General features: G+C 40.9%; 2 protein-coding genes across 3 annotated transcripts in view; one reads left to right on the forward strand and one right to left on the reverse strand.

Annotated features, from left to right (window-relative positions):
* wnt5b (wingless-type MMTV integration site family, member 5b) overlaps window positions 1–16,613 on the forward strand; it is a 91,833-nt gene that overhangs the window by 37,554 nt on the left and 37,666 nt on the right. The window lies entirely within an intron of this gene.
* Window positions 5,830–8,727, reverse strand: fbxl14b (F-box and leucine-rich repeat protein 14b). Its single transcript, XM_008400749.2, has one exon. The coding sequence runs from the start codon at window positions 8,051–8,053 to the stop codon at window positions 6,851–6,853; it is 1,203 nt and encodes a 400-aa protein (XP_008398971.1). The 5' UTR covers window positions 8,054–8,727; the 3' UTR covers window positions 5,830–6,850.

Raw genomic sequence — 16,613 nt, forward strand, 5'->3', positions numbered from 1 at the left:
TGTGTGTGTGTGTGTGTGTGTGTGTGCGTGCGTGCGTGCGCGCGCGCGCGCGCGTGCGTGCGTGCGTGCGTGTGCGTGTCGTTAGTCCTGTGTGTCTCTGTCGTGAATGACCTGAAACAGAAAAAGCTCAACCTAGTGTATTGCTTTGTCATCTGGGATAATACTCAGTGGTAGAGCTAAGAAAGAAGAGTAGATTTTAGTCTTATCAGCCTGTAAACACCATAAGAGTTATAAAAATGGTGAAAACGACTCCAGTCTTCTCTGTACAGCCGACTGGAGCAGCTTAGCTCGAAAACACATAAAGCAGGGTTAAAAAGCAAAGCACTGGCATTTTTAAGAGAACATTTGCATGGGCTGTACTTTCATGTGTTGCAGCCTTGAAATTTTCCAGAAGCTGCCCACCAGCTGTGGGAAATATGAAGTTGTCAGACTGGACATTGTGCAGACTTCTAGCTGCCAATCACAAATTCATCGTCCAGCGTTTTAGAAAAAGCATCAATGAAATCCAAATGTTTGTGTATGTTGTTCAGATTTTATGTGATAGGCCTACAGAAAGTATTGTATAACTGTAAAGTTGAAGCATTCCTGATTTTGTATTCATCCTACTGTACTCTGATACCCCTAATAAATCCAGAGCAACCAGTTGACTTCAGAAATCACCTAATAATGAGAAGTATAAAGCAGGGTCAGGTTATAAAAGAATAAACCAGCCATGAAATTAGAGCTTTGATCAGAGAAGCAGCTAAAGAGACCTGTTTTAACTCTGGAGGAGCTGCAGAGATCAAGAGCAAAGTCTGACATTTATAGACGAGTGGCAAGAAGAAACCCAATTTTCAAAGAAAGCATAAGTGTGAAATTAGAGAACCTTGTGCTTGCATGCAAAACATTATTTGTGATTAAAAACTAACTCTTAAGAACACCATGATGGTGGCAGGAGATTTATGGCATGCTCCCCCATCCTCCATCTAGGACAGTCAAGATGTCACAGAGAAGTTAAAGAAATAGTTTAATTGAGTATCTGTACTGGCTATAAATGTTCTGCTGTGGCCTTAAACCTAAATCTGCAGCTTCACTATTTAGGCTTTTCTAGCTCCACCACTGCCTTCTAAAGTTATGCTAATTTAGAAATGCTAAATGTTTTACTTCTAAGGTTTTAGGAAATGTTCACATCTGGGCTGATGTAGAAAAGTTTGTATTATTTGCAGGAGCTAAAAGAGTAACTAAGAGTAAGTAATCTAATTAGAGGAGACTGGACCTTTTGGGACTGAGCCAGTTCAGCTTTTGTTTTTAAATGAAACTCATTATGGATTAGGTTATTCTACTATAGCTGTGTGTGTAATAAATAAGTTTAAATGCTTGATTTCAAACTGATTTTTACGACAAGAAACAATCACTACAGAATATTAATACAGAAAGATGCATGTTAACATGTTTGGGGGTTTTTATACGGAGATTGAATTAAACACAGGCATTTTAAATGTTTTACATTAAAGTTTAAATCTTCGTGTTACTTTAAGGAAAAGTACGTCCATTCAGTTGTTTATTTTATGTATAGCAGATGAATACCAGCTAAAACCACAATGTGTGGAAAGTGCCTATGGCAGCCTTTTCTCACTTATTGTCTTAGATTTATTTTCCCCCACTTATAAGGAACCAAGAAAAAAATGTGGAAAGGTTTAGCAGTTTTTGTGCGAGGCTCTCTTAGGAAGTAAAAACTGACACTACTTCAGTAACATTTTTTGATTTACTCGCAATATTCAGTTTTACTTATCAGATATAGCCGAGTGTTTATAATACATCGCGCACTAGTCAACTCATCATTTAACAAGGGAGCAACAATTTGGCTTTTGGTGCCTGATAATGATATTTTTCAGCAATGGAAAGACTGGCAGCTCTTTTAAAACAATTCAAAATACACTCAGTGTTTGCAATGATGATCAATTCTGCAAAAATCCTGGGCTGAATTTTCTGTCTCTATCCTAGATGCAAACGTAGCAGCTTCTATAAGCAATTCCATTTCATGTTAAATTGAAATCTGTCCTAAAGATGGCCTGCACTGCACGCACATGACTCACAAACTAGACAAGACTAAACCCTGGCAACCTTCCTCCCTGCTGACGTGTCCTTGAGCAAGTCACCAACTCCCCCAGCAGCTCCAGCGGAGGTGCTCTGGAGCCGATCCCCGACCTCTGACCTCTTTGAGGAGGGTAGCACACACAAAGAGGGATTCTCCCTGCGGGGATTAATAAAGTATCCCATTATCATTTGAATGCAGTCGATTGTATCTTTGTAAGTCTACATTTCATCCTGCTGAAGCTTTTCTGCAGCAATACGCAATGTGACCTCCCTGTATCCATCGGGAGAAGGTCTGCACACCAAATGTCACATGATAGGAACCAGTCGGTTTATCTCGTATACCTCCCTGCTCGCTGTTCATCTAATGAATGTATTCCAGCTGTGTCCTCGCTAGTTTGTTCTTCTGCGGCCAGGATTGCAAACTGTAAACTGCATTAAAAGCACAAGCCTTTCATGTACTTTTGAGTAGTCATTATAAGGCAAAACCTTTGAAATTTTATTGCTGTTGTGGAAACAAGGGGGGTGGGGGGGGGGGGGAAGAACCACTGTTTCTAATATAACTGCAGATATAACTACAAAAACCCAGTCCTGTCCCAGTAACAGTCATGGGGAGTCTGTTACAGGGTCAGATGAGTCCTGCCAATAATTAGAGTACTGCTGTAGTAATCACCATAAAGCATAGTGAACTAGCTCCTTGCGGAAGTATTGACGCCCTTTTATGTTATTTATTCTGGCATTATATTGCACACAGCTGAGTTCTATTTCCCATTAAAGTGACTTCTGAAGGTACAAATTGTATTTAGGTACAATTGCATGGCATTCTTTTTGAAAAGTGTGCATCACTTTGCTTCCTCTTCACAATTATATGCTCCCCCCCCCCCCCCCCTCATCACATAAAATCCAATTAGCATCGTCGTTTTAACCTGACAGAACTTTCAGACGGCACTGAAATTTTTATTGTTAGCAGATTTTGCTATTTTGAATTTATGTATATCAGAGCTATGGCTAAACGTGTGACATTTCTCTCCATAAGAACAAAATTTTCCCCCAAAGGTTTCAGCAAGCGTTTCAGAATGTCAGACAACTTTGTTGCACTGCTATTGCACAATACCAAAGCCCCGCTAAAGAGGAACTTAAAAAACAGCAAACACTGACATTTTATGTGTGTCCCACTGGTCAACAATCCCTCTTGTTGGCCTTTATCCTCAAATCCCCATGGATGGAGAGTCAGAAGGGAGAGAATGCTTAAATGCTTTGAATGATGGTGTGGAATGCTAAAAGGAAGTGTGTGTATGTGTGTGAGGAGGGGGGATGTGTGGTGGTGGTGGTGCTGGTTGGGTCCCCTGCCTGGTCTGGGATCTGGTATGCGTGACTGAACAAGAGGAGGGGGAAAAAAGGAGGGAAAAAATAAAAAAAAAAAACACCGAAACTTGTCGCTAACTTCTAAAAGTAGACAATGGTTACTGAGCAGGCCTGGCAAACCCTGTGCAAGTGTGGTGTGTGTCGCTTCACACACAGGACACCTCCTGATGGAAAGCAGTAAGAGGAAACTTGGATGTGGCTGCAAAGACACAGCTCAAATAACTAAAGCAAAGCAAAAAAAATAAAATAAAAAATGCCCTTAAAGGTAAAAAACTTTCATAAAAATTCATTAACCTGAAATAATCTGTGATGTGAATCTCATCATCTCCCCCCCCCCTAACTTTGCACATTCTGGTTGCATCTGAAGATGACTACGAGACTTTGATGATTAAAAAAAATCAGCAAGGCAGAACAGTTTGCTATAATAAACGCCACAGTGATAATTAATTACACAGGCGCCGCAGCCAAATCAAGACGGCAAGCATCCATTTTGAGCCTCCTCATAAATAATAAAACAACAAATGAGATTTTTTTGTTTTGCTTTTGTTCAAACCCTTTTGATAAGCAGGACAATGGTCCTAAATATGTGGGCAGCTATTTGGAGTCGTGTATTAAAATAATAAAACACCGTATTGTTCTGAAGAAGTGCACTAGAGCTCATTGGGGAGGAATTTAAAACAACACAAATAATCCACACCGCTGGTTCGTTCATTATATAAATATCTTTAATTGTTTTTAACCGTAAGAATATAAAACAATTTAATTTGGGATTCTGCATTCTTTTTCTTTACAAACACATAATATACAGTACATCTCTTTATTGTCAAAGACACCCACACACACACGCACACACACAGCTTCTTCAGCAGGACGCACATCCGTTTATATTCATTTTCTTGCAGGTCATTGCATTACAATAAAAATGCGCACACACTGGCCTCAGTGTGCGCGTGTGCATGTGTGTACAGTCTAAATCTGCATGTGTTTTTTTTTCTTTTTTCGAAGGAAGGACGGTAAGATGAGAAAAGGGGGAAAGAAAGACGTATATTCTGCTCGTTGCAACCCAAAACTCGAGGGAGCGAGGAAGGGTGGGGGGGGGATCGATTGCTATTTATTCTAAGCATGTCTCAGAATTGATTCGGAGGGTATTTTTATTCAGAGATGAAGAAGAGGGTACAAATGGGGGGCGAGGGGCGGAAGGGGAAGCTGTGCACCGGTAAGGGCAACATGAATATGAGTGCGTCTGTACTAATGTGGGAAAATAAGAGCACAAGACAAACCCTGATTTGTTACGATTAATAAAGGGTAAGACATAGAAATCACTTCAATTTGAAGTACTCTGAACACTCATCTCCACCAGCATGCCTTACAAAAACACCTACAGCTCAACAGGACCTACAAGGTTTAACATCACTGTTGTTATACCCTTTTCTTGTCCGTGTCATAAGTAGGCATGGCCCGGTTATTATTAAGATATACCAAGATCTTGCAGTTTTGAAATCACTAAAATGTCACACCCGATCTTTTCTTTTCTCCGATTTAAACACCTTTTCAATAAATCTGGCTGCATGGAGGATAGAGTAACGCAGTGCTACCCCTACATCACTTGTTACTTCACACTGCCAGTCAGCTGGCTGAAAAAAAAATGCTTCTACAATATTCACCTTGTTTATCAGAAAGACACATTTGGCTTTTCGGAAATACACAGACCATAATGCTGTGGGAACTAAAGAAGTGCCAAAAGACCTTTATTATAGAGATGCACCGATCTGGCTTTTACCAGCCAATACCAATTTCTGGTTAAAAAAAAAAAAAAAAAGACCTGCAACTTCCAATGTTTTTCCAACCTATTATTTTATTTGGCTTATGAAAACAACTGTCTTAGATATTTCTGGTTGTGAAAAACTCTGATGGCGTGAAAACTACAGTAGAACCACTCATGAAAAATGTATATTTCAGCAGACATCTCCTCCAAAGGTGCAGCAATTAGGCCTTAACTGGCCGACCCCAATTTCTCTTTGGTGGCCTGACCTGCCGATTCTGATGTTTTCTGACAAACACATAAAACAGCAAAAAAAATATGGTGCAGCTTTTATTGATTATTGGGCGTAGTTGAGTCCAGGGAAAAAAAACTATATGATGACCAGATATCAAGTACATATCTCTAATTTTGAATGTAAGTTTTGTTAAATTAAAAAGTGCATCAAAGTACCTACTCTTTTGCCGATACATTTACAGACCAAAAAGTATATTCTATATTTGACCCAAGGATCAAGATGCATCTCTATTTTTGCTTTATCTATGTATCAAAACCAATTTGGAGCTATAAGAATATTTGTTGCTTTACTTTTTTTGAATGAAAGCAGTGTTTATCAGTTTAAAATGTTTGCATTTTTACTTATCTTATAAGGAAAAGTGCAAAGAATCTGATACCGACCCATGCCTAGTCAGAGCAAAACAATTACAGGTATTTTTGCCACGGGGTATGCTCTTAATCCTGCCAAAAAAGAACATTAAAGTTGGACTTTATCCTTTTAAAGAATGAAGCAAACACACAAGAAACCTTTTTGGATGCTTGAGTTGGGATTTTTTTTTTTTTTTTTTTGTGAAGTGACGTCGGCTTGTAATCGGACTAAACTCCACAGAAAATGGGTGCTGTTTATAGGGTTAAATTAACAAAGGTAGTCAGATTGTGTACTGGTCTCCTTTCTCTGGCTCTGCTCATGAAAGGAGGGAGGGAGGAAAGGAGGGATGGGGGAGGGGGCAGACACAGTCCCTTTAGGCACATTTTCTACCAGTCTCTCATTTCTCAGCTTTCCTTCTTCATTTTGAACTGTATACATCCCTTAAGAAACAACCACATACGAGGTAGCCAAACATTTATTAGGCGTGATGGCTGTAGCGGCGATTAGTCGTCAAATCTGAACTCGTAGCAAAAATAAATCTCATTCATAAGTTTCAACAACCTGTCTTTGCTTTGAATATATCAAAAAAAAAAAAAAAAAAAGGGATTTTGGATGGACGCAAGTGTCAAGAATCAAAGTGTTTTTGTAAGAAGAAAATAAGTTGTTTGAAAAATAAGCTAAGTTACTGCAGTTCGGGTCAGATATTTCTTCAATGTTAAAACACGGATTTGTTAGAGGGTTTCCAGGAAGTCTTATATTTAAGATATGAGTCTAGATGCTGCAGGGCCAACAGAATGAAAAGTTAAACAACTGAAAAGAAGAGGCAGGTCAAACGGAAGAGGCTCACCTTACACCGGAGGATGCAGGGAGGGGTTTTCTCTTTTTAAATAAAAGAAAGCCAGCTGAGCTTTTCACCCTGACTCCTCCTGCTCCTTGTGACCCCTTTCCATCCAAAAAAGAAACGCACACAAACACACACACGCAAACACACACCAAAACACTCCCAATCACCTCACTTTCTCACTCTCCGTCATCTGCCAGAGTCCCAGGTTCAACACTTTAAGGCAGGGGAGCTGCGTGATTCGCTCCAGTCCCCTCTTGGTGATCTTGGTACATCCATACAGGTCGATGCCCACCAGCTGGGTCAGGTGGTCGGCTATGAGCTCCAGCCCTTTGTCTGTGATGCGCACGCACTGTCCAATGTTCAGGGTCCTCAGCTCGTGCATCTGCCTTACCATCCGGTTTATCCCGTCATCTGAGATGTGGCAGGAGCACAGGGACAAGGACTTGAGCTGGTACAGTCCCTGAGCAATGTACGCGAGGGTCTGGTCCCCAATCTTGTCGCAAAAGGAGACGTCCAGCCCGGAGAGCCGAAGGGTGCCCATCGCAAGGTGCATAGTTCCTGTGTCACTGATGTTGTCACAGGAGCGCAGGTTGAGGCTCCACAGGGAGGTCATGTGAGACAGGTGGATCATCCCTGCATCCGAGATCCCACCACAGAAGCTCAGATTCAACACCCGCAGCTTGGTAAGCCCCTTGGAGATATGCTTGAGTGACAGGTCTGTCAGCTTCTGACAGTCTTGGAGGGTCAGGTACTCCAGGTTCAAGCAGCCCTCCGCTGCACTCCGGGTCATGCCCGCCAAATGTCCGATCCCTACATCTGAGACATGCCTGCAGGACCTCAGATTGAGGCTCTTAAGTCTGTGAAGCCCCCAGGCTATCAACAGAAGCCCGGTGTTTGTGATGTTGCTGCAGCCGCCGAGCTCCAGCACCTCCAAGTTCTTCAGGTACTGGGCGATTCTGCCTAGACTGGAATCTGTGATCTGCTTGCAGAGACTTAGGTTCAGAACCCTTAGAGACGGGATCTCCTGCACAAACGCGTGGCCCAGTCCGTTATCTGTTAGGTTGTAGCAGCCAGACAGGTTGAGGGACTCTATGTTCGGCATCCCCTGGATGACATAGCTCAGGCTACGGCGCAGGGACAAGATCTGGACTCTCCGGATCCCCCTGGCCTGTAGGCTGGGGAACAAGGAAGGATTTGCCCGGCGGAGGTGAAGCTTGGCTTCCACCCCCCTCCACACCGACTTGTGGTAAGATGCATCCCTCCAAGCGATGCACACTTGGGCCACCCTGCCTTTGTCCCTCACGTCCAGGTAGCTGAAAATCATGGCCAAAATTTCTGGGAAGAGGCACGAAATGTGCGTCTCCATTGTTTTTCAAAACCCAGGCATATAAGAATCAATACTCCACACCTCCAAGGCTGAAAAACGAACCCCCTTCTGCACTTGAAATTATGCAAAAGTAACAACAGTCCCAGTTGTTTTTTTGTTTTTAAAAAAAAAGAACTAGAAAGCAGGAGTTGTGTGCTGCTCTTGTTTTATTTTACTCCTACTCTCACTCTGAACTGTGCAAAATCGATCCAACTCTCTCTGGTGCCACGTGATCCGGTCTGGTTGCGCAGCAGGATTCAAATAGATATTGTTAAAGTAAAAAAAGCAAAGAAAAACGTTAATTCCTGCTTGAACCCCGCTATCCGCCAAAAAGGAGCAGGAAGAAGGAGCAAAAGGAGGAGGAGGAGAGGAGGAAAAAGCGTCAATCCTTCCCCCTCTCCCTCTTCTCTCAGACGACGCTTCCTCGTATTATACCCACAAAAAGCCTTCCTCCGGCGGCCGAGCGGGGATCCAGACGGTCGTACATTTCAGAAGGAGGAAGTAAGCGCTGAAGCGGCAGTCTTAGCGCTGCTGGTTGCGGGGCAGCTCCATGACAGAGTGGGGGGGAACAGCGGAAAAGACGGGAGTTTAGGTTGGCTTTGTGGGCAGAGTGAGAGGCAGAGAGGGGCGTCCTGAGCTCAAAGCCTTTGTCTGCTCTTTTCAAACCGACTTGGCAGGAAACCCGGCACTCTGGCAACACCGGAGGGGTCGACGCCACAAATGACGCTCACAGTAACTCCTCATAACTGCTTCATGTCACTAATAACGTCACTAGTAACTCTTACAGTCGCTCTATGAATGCTTTTAACAGCGTAAAAATTAGATTTGAGGTGTTTATTACGTGCCAGAGTGTGAGTTTATTTCGTGTCTGAGTCTGAGCACCCCTACTCTCCCCGTGTGACACAGTTGGTTTGTCCCGCCTCAGCTGGAACGGTGCGAACAGTTTCCCTTGGAAACCAACTTCTTACAATTCAGTTCACTTTGGGTTTTAACCCTTTAAACGGACCACACAGGAAACATTGACAAGCCAACAGGACAGTCGGCTTCTACTTTGTGTATGTGTCGTTGGAAGGTTGTTTTCCCCCCTAAATGTTACTGATTTTAATCGTTGTTTTGAGGAATTCCCCCAAACGGCCCAGAAACAGACACACACCGGTGTTCTTTGTTTCAGTCCCAATCTGAGAGCTCCACTTTCCTCCATTTCCCTTTTCTTGAAATGGAAAGTAATGCCAAAGAAATGAAGTCTATTGAATTTTTGTCTTTTTCAAGCCTGGATAAGTAGGCTAAGGGGGGAAAAGAATAGAGTATGGAATTTTTTTTTCTGAGTTCCCCTTCATTTATAGTCCATTCTCCATAACACAAAACAAAAAAAACACATTGTATTAAATCTAACAATTTCATTGATTATTTTTGAGATATTGACAGACGCCACAGAGAAATGCTCACTCACTCATAATTCAAAGAGTGATATTTCATTGCTACAGACACAGACACTGCTGTTTCAAAGTAATATGGAATCAAAATAACCTTTATTGTCCCACAAAGGGGAAATTCAGGTGTACCAACCGCAAATAATAGCTCGCAGATTCACATAAAGTTGAAAAAAAAAATAAACACACAGAAAGTAAGAATAACACACTGTAGATATGGTAAATTTAATAAGAAAATACAGTACGTATGTTTAATCATTTACATTGTGTTATGGGGTACAAAAACCTCACTTTTTGACTTTAATATTCAATTAGGTTGTATTTTAAAAACAAAGGTTAATGTCACATTATTAAATAGGATGCTGTTTACTAAAACATTACAGCAACAATAAAAGTCTGATAAAGAAACTAATGTCGTGCTAGAATAAATGAACTTGAAAAGAAAATGTATATATCCATTCGAATATTTTAAAAACATGCTAATGAAAATCTAATTAATTTACTCAACGTATTGGAGAATTGCATTTAAAATGAGTACAGGAGTATCACAGTATTTGGTCAGGGCTCCTTTTTGTATAAATTACTGCATCATCTCGAGCGTGGCATGCAGGTTATCCACCTGTGGCTCAGATGAAATGTTAAAGAAGCTCATGTTGATCTTCTGCATTATTGGCAATGTTTTTGCCTTTGTCATTTTTATGGGCAGAAAACAAAATATCTTGTTTTCTGCTTGTTTTGAGTTTTATGGAAACTGTACAAGAGATGAAACCCAAGTTAACAAGAAGTTAAGGGAATGATGTTAATTTTCAGGTAGATTAATAAATATCTGAGAAATTTTGACTAGATTGATAACTAGGTTGGTTGGTTAGGAGTTAATTGGTAAAAGTAATTGGTTTCAGAGTGAAATTAGTGCACTTTTCTTGTCAAAGTGCTTTTGTACTAGAACCACCAAATTGTTAAAGTTGCGTTAGACGTGCAGCAGTCCCCGTAGGTAGTCTGCGAACACAGTGGAAGCACAAGGGAAGTTTCAGCAAGCAAATTACCATTCCACTGTTGACAGTCTGTCGAAGGAGGACCATATGGCAGCTCAACACATCCAGCAGGCTTGATGAGCGACATGTGCGTATCTGCAGCCAGCGGGGCAGTGCCCTCTTATAGACGACCAGCTGAAGCAGGAAGGAGAAACAGCAGGGAAAAGGTAAATAAAACACCACAACCACCCTGAATGATGACAGATAACATGGCCATTAAAGCGGATATTGGTGTTTTAGGCAGTGGGTAGGTGACAAATCCCGCTGGAAAATGAAATCAACATCTTCATCAGGCTCATCAGCTGAGAGAAGCATGAAGTGTTATACAAATGTCCTGCTGGACGACTCCCTAAATAAATCATCACTGATTGTTGAAGCTTCACTGGACCTCAAACAAATTGGATTTTGTTTCTTTTCCACTCTTCCTCCAGACTGCAGGAGGTGAATTTCTAACTTGCATCTAAAAAGAGGACAATTGGTAACAATCCAATAATTTTTTCTCCTCAGTCCAGGTAAGCTGCTTCTGATGTTATCATGGGTTTAGGAGTGGCTTAACTCAAGGATTTGAACTGTTGTAGTCCTAGGTGTGTACGTTTACTGTGGCTCTTGGAAGCACAACTCTAGCTGCTTTGAGAAACTGTCCAGGCTGCAGTTATCCTTCCACTAAACTTTCTGTTATTTCATATGGATTAATCACATTTATGCATTAAAAGTAAAAACGTGCTATATTCTAAATAAGCACATTAAATATATTTCCCTGTATACCAGAAACCTATAAATGAGTTTTACATTTTGAATCGAAACACTAAATTAGATAAACTGAGTAAGAAACACCTCCGGATCAAAAATTTACGATTTCTGTTGATGAAAACTCCATCATATTTTACATCTAGTATTAGTAACATTTTCATATTCCTTCATGCACAATATAATCCAGGCAAACTAAAATGCGCTAATTTCTAAAACATCTATAAAAATGAAACCTGGAAACGTATTCAAATTTAAGTGAATACGTTATTCCACGTATTCACCTAAATTTCTGCATACAAATACAAGTGAATTAAATTCATTTTTGTGGCCTCACCTCACAACTAAAAACTCGTTCTGATTTACAGGGAGATTTGATTTCATATGTTCTGAAAAATGAACTACAGGCCAGAAGTGGATTGCTGAAATACTGATTAATTCAGTTGTTACTCTGTTACTCTTGTTCAAATCCCAACATAAAATAAGTCAGCTCGGAAGAAGAACTTCCTTACGTAGCACTGAAAGTAATTAGTCACTTCATGCTGCCTATTTTTAATCCCTTTATGCTATTTTTACATAAATTGACCTATTAATAGCCTCCTGGTGTTGCATAATAGATCAGTTTAGTAGATATCTGAAACAGATTTTCACTTGCAATGCGAGAAAACCTTCAGGATCCATCCCTCTTCTCTTAACTCGTGTTCTGTACTTTCATCAAGGGTAAAAACAAAGCAGCTAACTGCATTGTCCCTTGTGGCTGCCAACACCTACGTCCTTGGTATTCAGGGGCAGAGTGCGTCATGCATTTTCAAAATAGCAGCCCTGACATGAATACCAAGCTTAATAATGACAGAGCAAACACCTTGGGTGGGAAAGTCACAGCGTCTCCCAGCAGAACGTGGCCCAACGGTACTGGGTTCTGGTCTGTTTGATGAACCTTCTGGGATGGAAGTGATGGAAGCCTGTCAAAAGCCACTTTATGGCTTAAACAACATCCTCCAGATTTGTTGGGCTTATTAAATACAGAAATTGACAAATTATTGTACAACTCTTAAGTTTGCATTGATGGTGATACGTAAGTGCAAATTGTTTGCCACATACTGTGCTGGGAAAAAGGGTCCATTTTTAGATCTTCTATTTCAGCTTTTGTTTCACAATTAAATGTTTAATATTGTCAAACTTTAGCGTTTAATTAAAAAAAATAAATAATAGTTGAACTTATTCAGGCCCTATGAATGCAACCACTCACAGTGTGAGAGTTGTTTTTTTCTTACATCCTGTGCTAATTGTAGGACAGATGTAACGGGTCACACAACTTTCAGGTAGGTTTCTGTTTTTCTCACCAGTCCACTAGACATTTTTTCAAACAATCTCGGATTATCGGAATAATTTTTTTTTGGAACTCCTTTATGGATATAATTTCTGCCCAATCGCTCCTCATTATTGAATCATGTGAGGTCTGCAGTAATTTGCTGTTCAACATTGTTTTATGAGCTCATGAATTGGTATTAATTCTTGGAGTAATTTCATAGGCTGATCATTTCTTGGAAGGTTAACTATGTTCCGTGTTTCTCCAAAGTTTTTCTCTATCATTGTGCATGACGGTTTCCTTGTGGATCAGTGAAGTCCCAAAGTGATTTCTTCTTGCAATCATGAAAAGCACATTTTGTTTTCAATCATTTTATCTTCAGCTTATCAATTAAGAAAAATAAAACTATACTGAAACATTTAACTGTTAAGAACTGAATAATTGTTGGAGGAAAATACGTTTTCGCAGTACTGCTTCACAATTACGAACTACTTTTTGTTTAATCCCTATTAATACATTAAAGCTTATAGTTATGATGTGACAAAATATGAAAAGGTTGAAGTGGTTCAAATGTATTCCTAGTATCAGTAGCTATACATCCCTTCCCCACATCCAGCCTCTGTGTGTGTGTGTGTGTGTGTGTGTGTGTGTGTGTGTGTGTGTGTGTGTGTGTGTGTGCGTGTGTGTGTGTGTGGCTGCACAGCATGCATTTTTTTTTTCTGTTTTTCTGTCTACCTCACATTCCAACTGTGTGTGTGCGTGTGTGCCCTGCTGGGGTGTGTCATAGCCCTCTTAGAAAACCCGCTGGGCCCCCGCTTAGCACTCACACTGAGCGAGAAGGAGGGGATGGAGAGGTATGGAGGGATTTGGCGAGGGAGAGAAGGGGTCAGAGGAAGAGGAGGGAAAACAGGAAGGCATCAGTGTGTCAAATGAAGGTTTCAAAATCGAGCTCGAAGGGTGAAAAGAAGGTGAGGCATGTTGAAGCGAGGTGAGAGCATGATCCCCCAGATTTAGCAGGTGTGTCTCTTTTTTTTTTTTTTTTTTGGCTCTATCATCTCTAAAGTTTCTCCCTCCAATCCTGCGGTGCGTTTGTTCCAGCGTCTTCAGCCTCTCGTCTGCTCGTGTATTCGGGGCTTGTGTAACTTTGTGTCTGCGTTTGATAATTCAGGGGAGGGCTCTAACAGGATAATTGCTCGTGTCGACAACACGCTTCATCTGTACCCGCAGCGATCGCCGGTTGCCAAGGTTACGTGGCCATGTGTCAACACGTTCCCCCTCGAAGGTCGACGCCTTCCTGAATGGATATTACCGTGACTCTGTAGATTCTCTTCCTTCTCCATGACAAGCAGACTCACAGAACTGCACGCAGCAAAAAGAGAGAAAGGCGGCGGATCCAATGACCTGGGTGGCCTGCTCGCTGTACTCACTGAATCTTTAATGTTCCCTCAGGTGTTTCCTCTCTCCACCAGGGCTTCACCTGTTCGCAGTGAAACCTGGTCTTTGTGTGTGTGTGTGTGTTTGTGTTGATTTGCCCTGAAAGGTTCTCTGCTGTTCTCATTTACTTTCTACCAGTGCAAACATTTTACGTAATCCTGCCCTGCTGCTCGGTACCGAACAAGGTCCTCTGGCCGTCTTAAATGTTCTCCGTAGAGTCACTGCAGAGCGACCTCAAAAGTCAGTAATTCAGCTCCTTGTAAAGGTGTTCATACTTGTTTATCTTTTTTTTTTTCATCCCTTTTTACTCTGCAAAAGCTTCATTTTGAGTATTTGATGGTAGCGTTTTCATTTACAAGCAAGTCTTAAAGCTGCAATACGCAACTTTTATCAAAAAAAAAGTGTTTTAAATAGTTAAAATTGCTACTGTGTCATGGCAGCATACTTGGAGACGGATAAACTGAAAAAAATAAAAGTTACCGAAAAAATAAAAGTTACCTACTGAAATTTTAGTTGGAACTGCATAGAAAATGTTCGGTATAAGTTGTTTATAATTATTACATGTACTGAACTGCAAATTAATATTAAACACTTTTTATGAATCTCACAATAAGTAAATAAAGCTTTGATTTGTTTTGGAGAAACTTTTTGAGATTTTGGACATTTTCTCACGGCTGCGTTTTTAAAGAAAAACTGCAGAGGCCGGTGTTTGTGTTACATCCCCAACTCCAAACAACTCCTACATATTTAAAAGAGGCTTCTGACTCTGAGAGAATGGCTGTATTCACTGGCATTACCACAGTTTTTTTTTTTTTTTTTTTTAGAGTCCAGGTTGATTAAATGTTATTGGGCAAAAATAGCTGGTGCAGCAGCTCTTCGGGCACCTAAAAGTCTAAAAGTAGTTGTTAGACAGACCACATACAGTTATTGGTACATTTATAATTTGAGAGAAAAGCCCTAGAGATAGATTTTAGATCATAGAAATGCAGGAAAGGTTGGAATCAGGGGAGATGCAGTTATTGAACTAGATCTTCCATCTCCATCCTTTTTCCGCTCCGTCTCTTTCTCTTCGTACCTTATGTCCACTTTTCCTCCTTCTCTCTGATCCGACAGCTTGCCTGTGCATCCGACTCGCTACAGTAGGCTCGTGTTGTTGTGTTACACAATGCAGCCGTCCTTCTGTTTTTGCACCACACTTTTTATTTTTAGGTGTGTGTGTCTGTCTGTCTGCGCGTTTGCGTGTGTGTGAGAGAGTCCTCAGCGATGCTCGCCATTTCTGCCAGCTCTGCAGTCTGACATAGGAGATTTTTCAGGCGTGCACACTCTCTCCCACAGTACTCAGCATTTTGGCATTTTCTCAATGCACTCTGTCATCTGCTGGCATGAAAAGGCTGCATATTGTTCCGTGTGTGTGTGTAAGTGTTTGGTGTGTGTTTGCGAGCCCGTCTACATAGTTTCTGTCTGTCTGAAGGTGGAAAACGATGAATTTTTGCCTTAGATGAATAAAAAGTTGCTTACTTTTGCAAACCACTGTTCCTGCTACATGTAGTTTCTAATTGTGAAGTGGAAGAAAGATGACGCAATGTTGTGAAGAGGTGTTTTGCTTCTTTGAAATTTATTGGTTTTGCTTTCTTGTCAGCTAAAGAAAAAAAGCTGTTTAAAATGAAAAATGTAAATAATTTCAGGCTAAAATAACTTCAGTAGTATTTTGAAAGTATTTGAAAAACCTCGAAACAACAAAAAAGAACCTAAAATAATTAGATGTAAAATATAATTGTGTGTATGTAACATAAGTGAAAAACTGGGACCAAAGAATTAAAATGTTAGCTAATCTTTTCAGTTGTAAGGTTACTGTCAATCAAGTAGTGATAAGAGGCAGGGTTTAGCAACAGGAAATAAAAGTACTTTATTGTCTTTAGACGTGTCTTTCCTGCTGCGGCACAAATGACAACTTTCTAGACGTTCTAATCTGAATAAGAGATGCAAATTAGACCACTAGCCAAGATTTGTCCTTCTTATTCCCTCATTTCATATTCCCAAACTGTAGATCTTAAACTTGAATCTACTCTCCTAAAGTAACTTAAAATGTGTCGGTAGTTTAGGTGAAAAAAATCAGTTTTTTTTTTTTTTTTCGCTAGGTGTTTTGGGAAAAGCCTGAGTGAAGCACGGAGTTGCATGTGTCTGTTTAGACTTGTCAAAGTGTTTGTTAATTTCTCCCGGGAAGGGATCAGGACGCTGGTGCTGCTCGGGGCTGCAGGGCACGGGGAAGTCAGGGGACATGACCCAGCTGCACGCCCCTCTCCCTGGACGCACCGATCAGGGACGCGGCCTCGATCGCAGGATTCTACTCCAGTGCAAAACAAGGCCAAGTGGATTTTCTCTGAAATATTCCACTTTTATCAGCCTGGATTAATGTATAGGTATTTGATTAAAGAGCATCCAATATTTGCAGCAGAATTTTTTTTTTCTTTTTTTATTCGTCAGCTACATCGGTTTGCCTCTGGGTCAAAGAAAAATCCCAAATTCTTGACTAAAATAAATTGTCTGGCCCTTCATACTTGCTTGCAGCAGATGGAAAACCTTTACATCAGACTGAAGACAGTGGTGAT

The sequence above is a fragment of the Poecilia reticulata genome, linkage group LG23 (genome assembly GCF_000633615.1).
Source record: "Poecilia reticulata strain Guanapo linkage group LG23, Guppy_female_1.0+MT, whole genome shotgun sequence".
Lineage (NCBI taxonomy): Eukaryota > Metazoa > Chordata > Actinopteri > Cyprinodontiformes > Poeciliidae > Poecilia > Poecilia reticulata.

Bases quoted from the DNA above. Each gene is read 5' to 3' on its own strand.
- fbxl14b (XM_008400749.2), bottom strand. From the start codon at position 8,053: ATGGAGACGCACATTTCGTGCCTCTTCCCAGAAATTTTGGCCATGATT.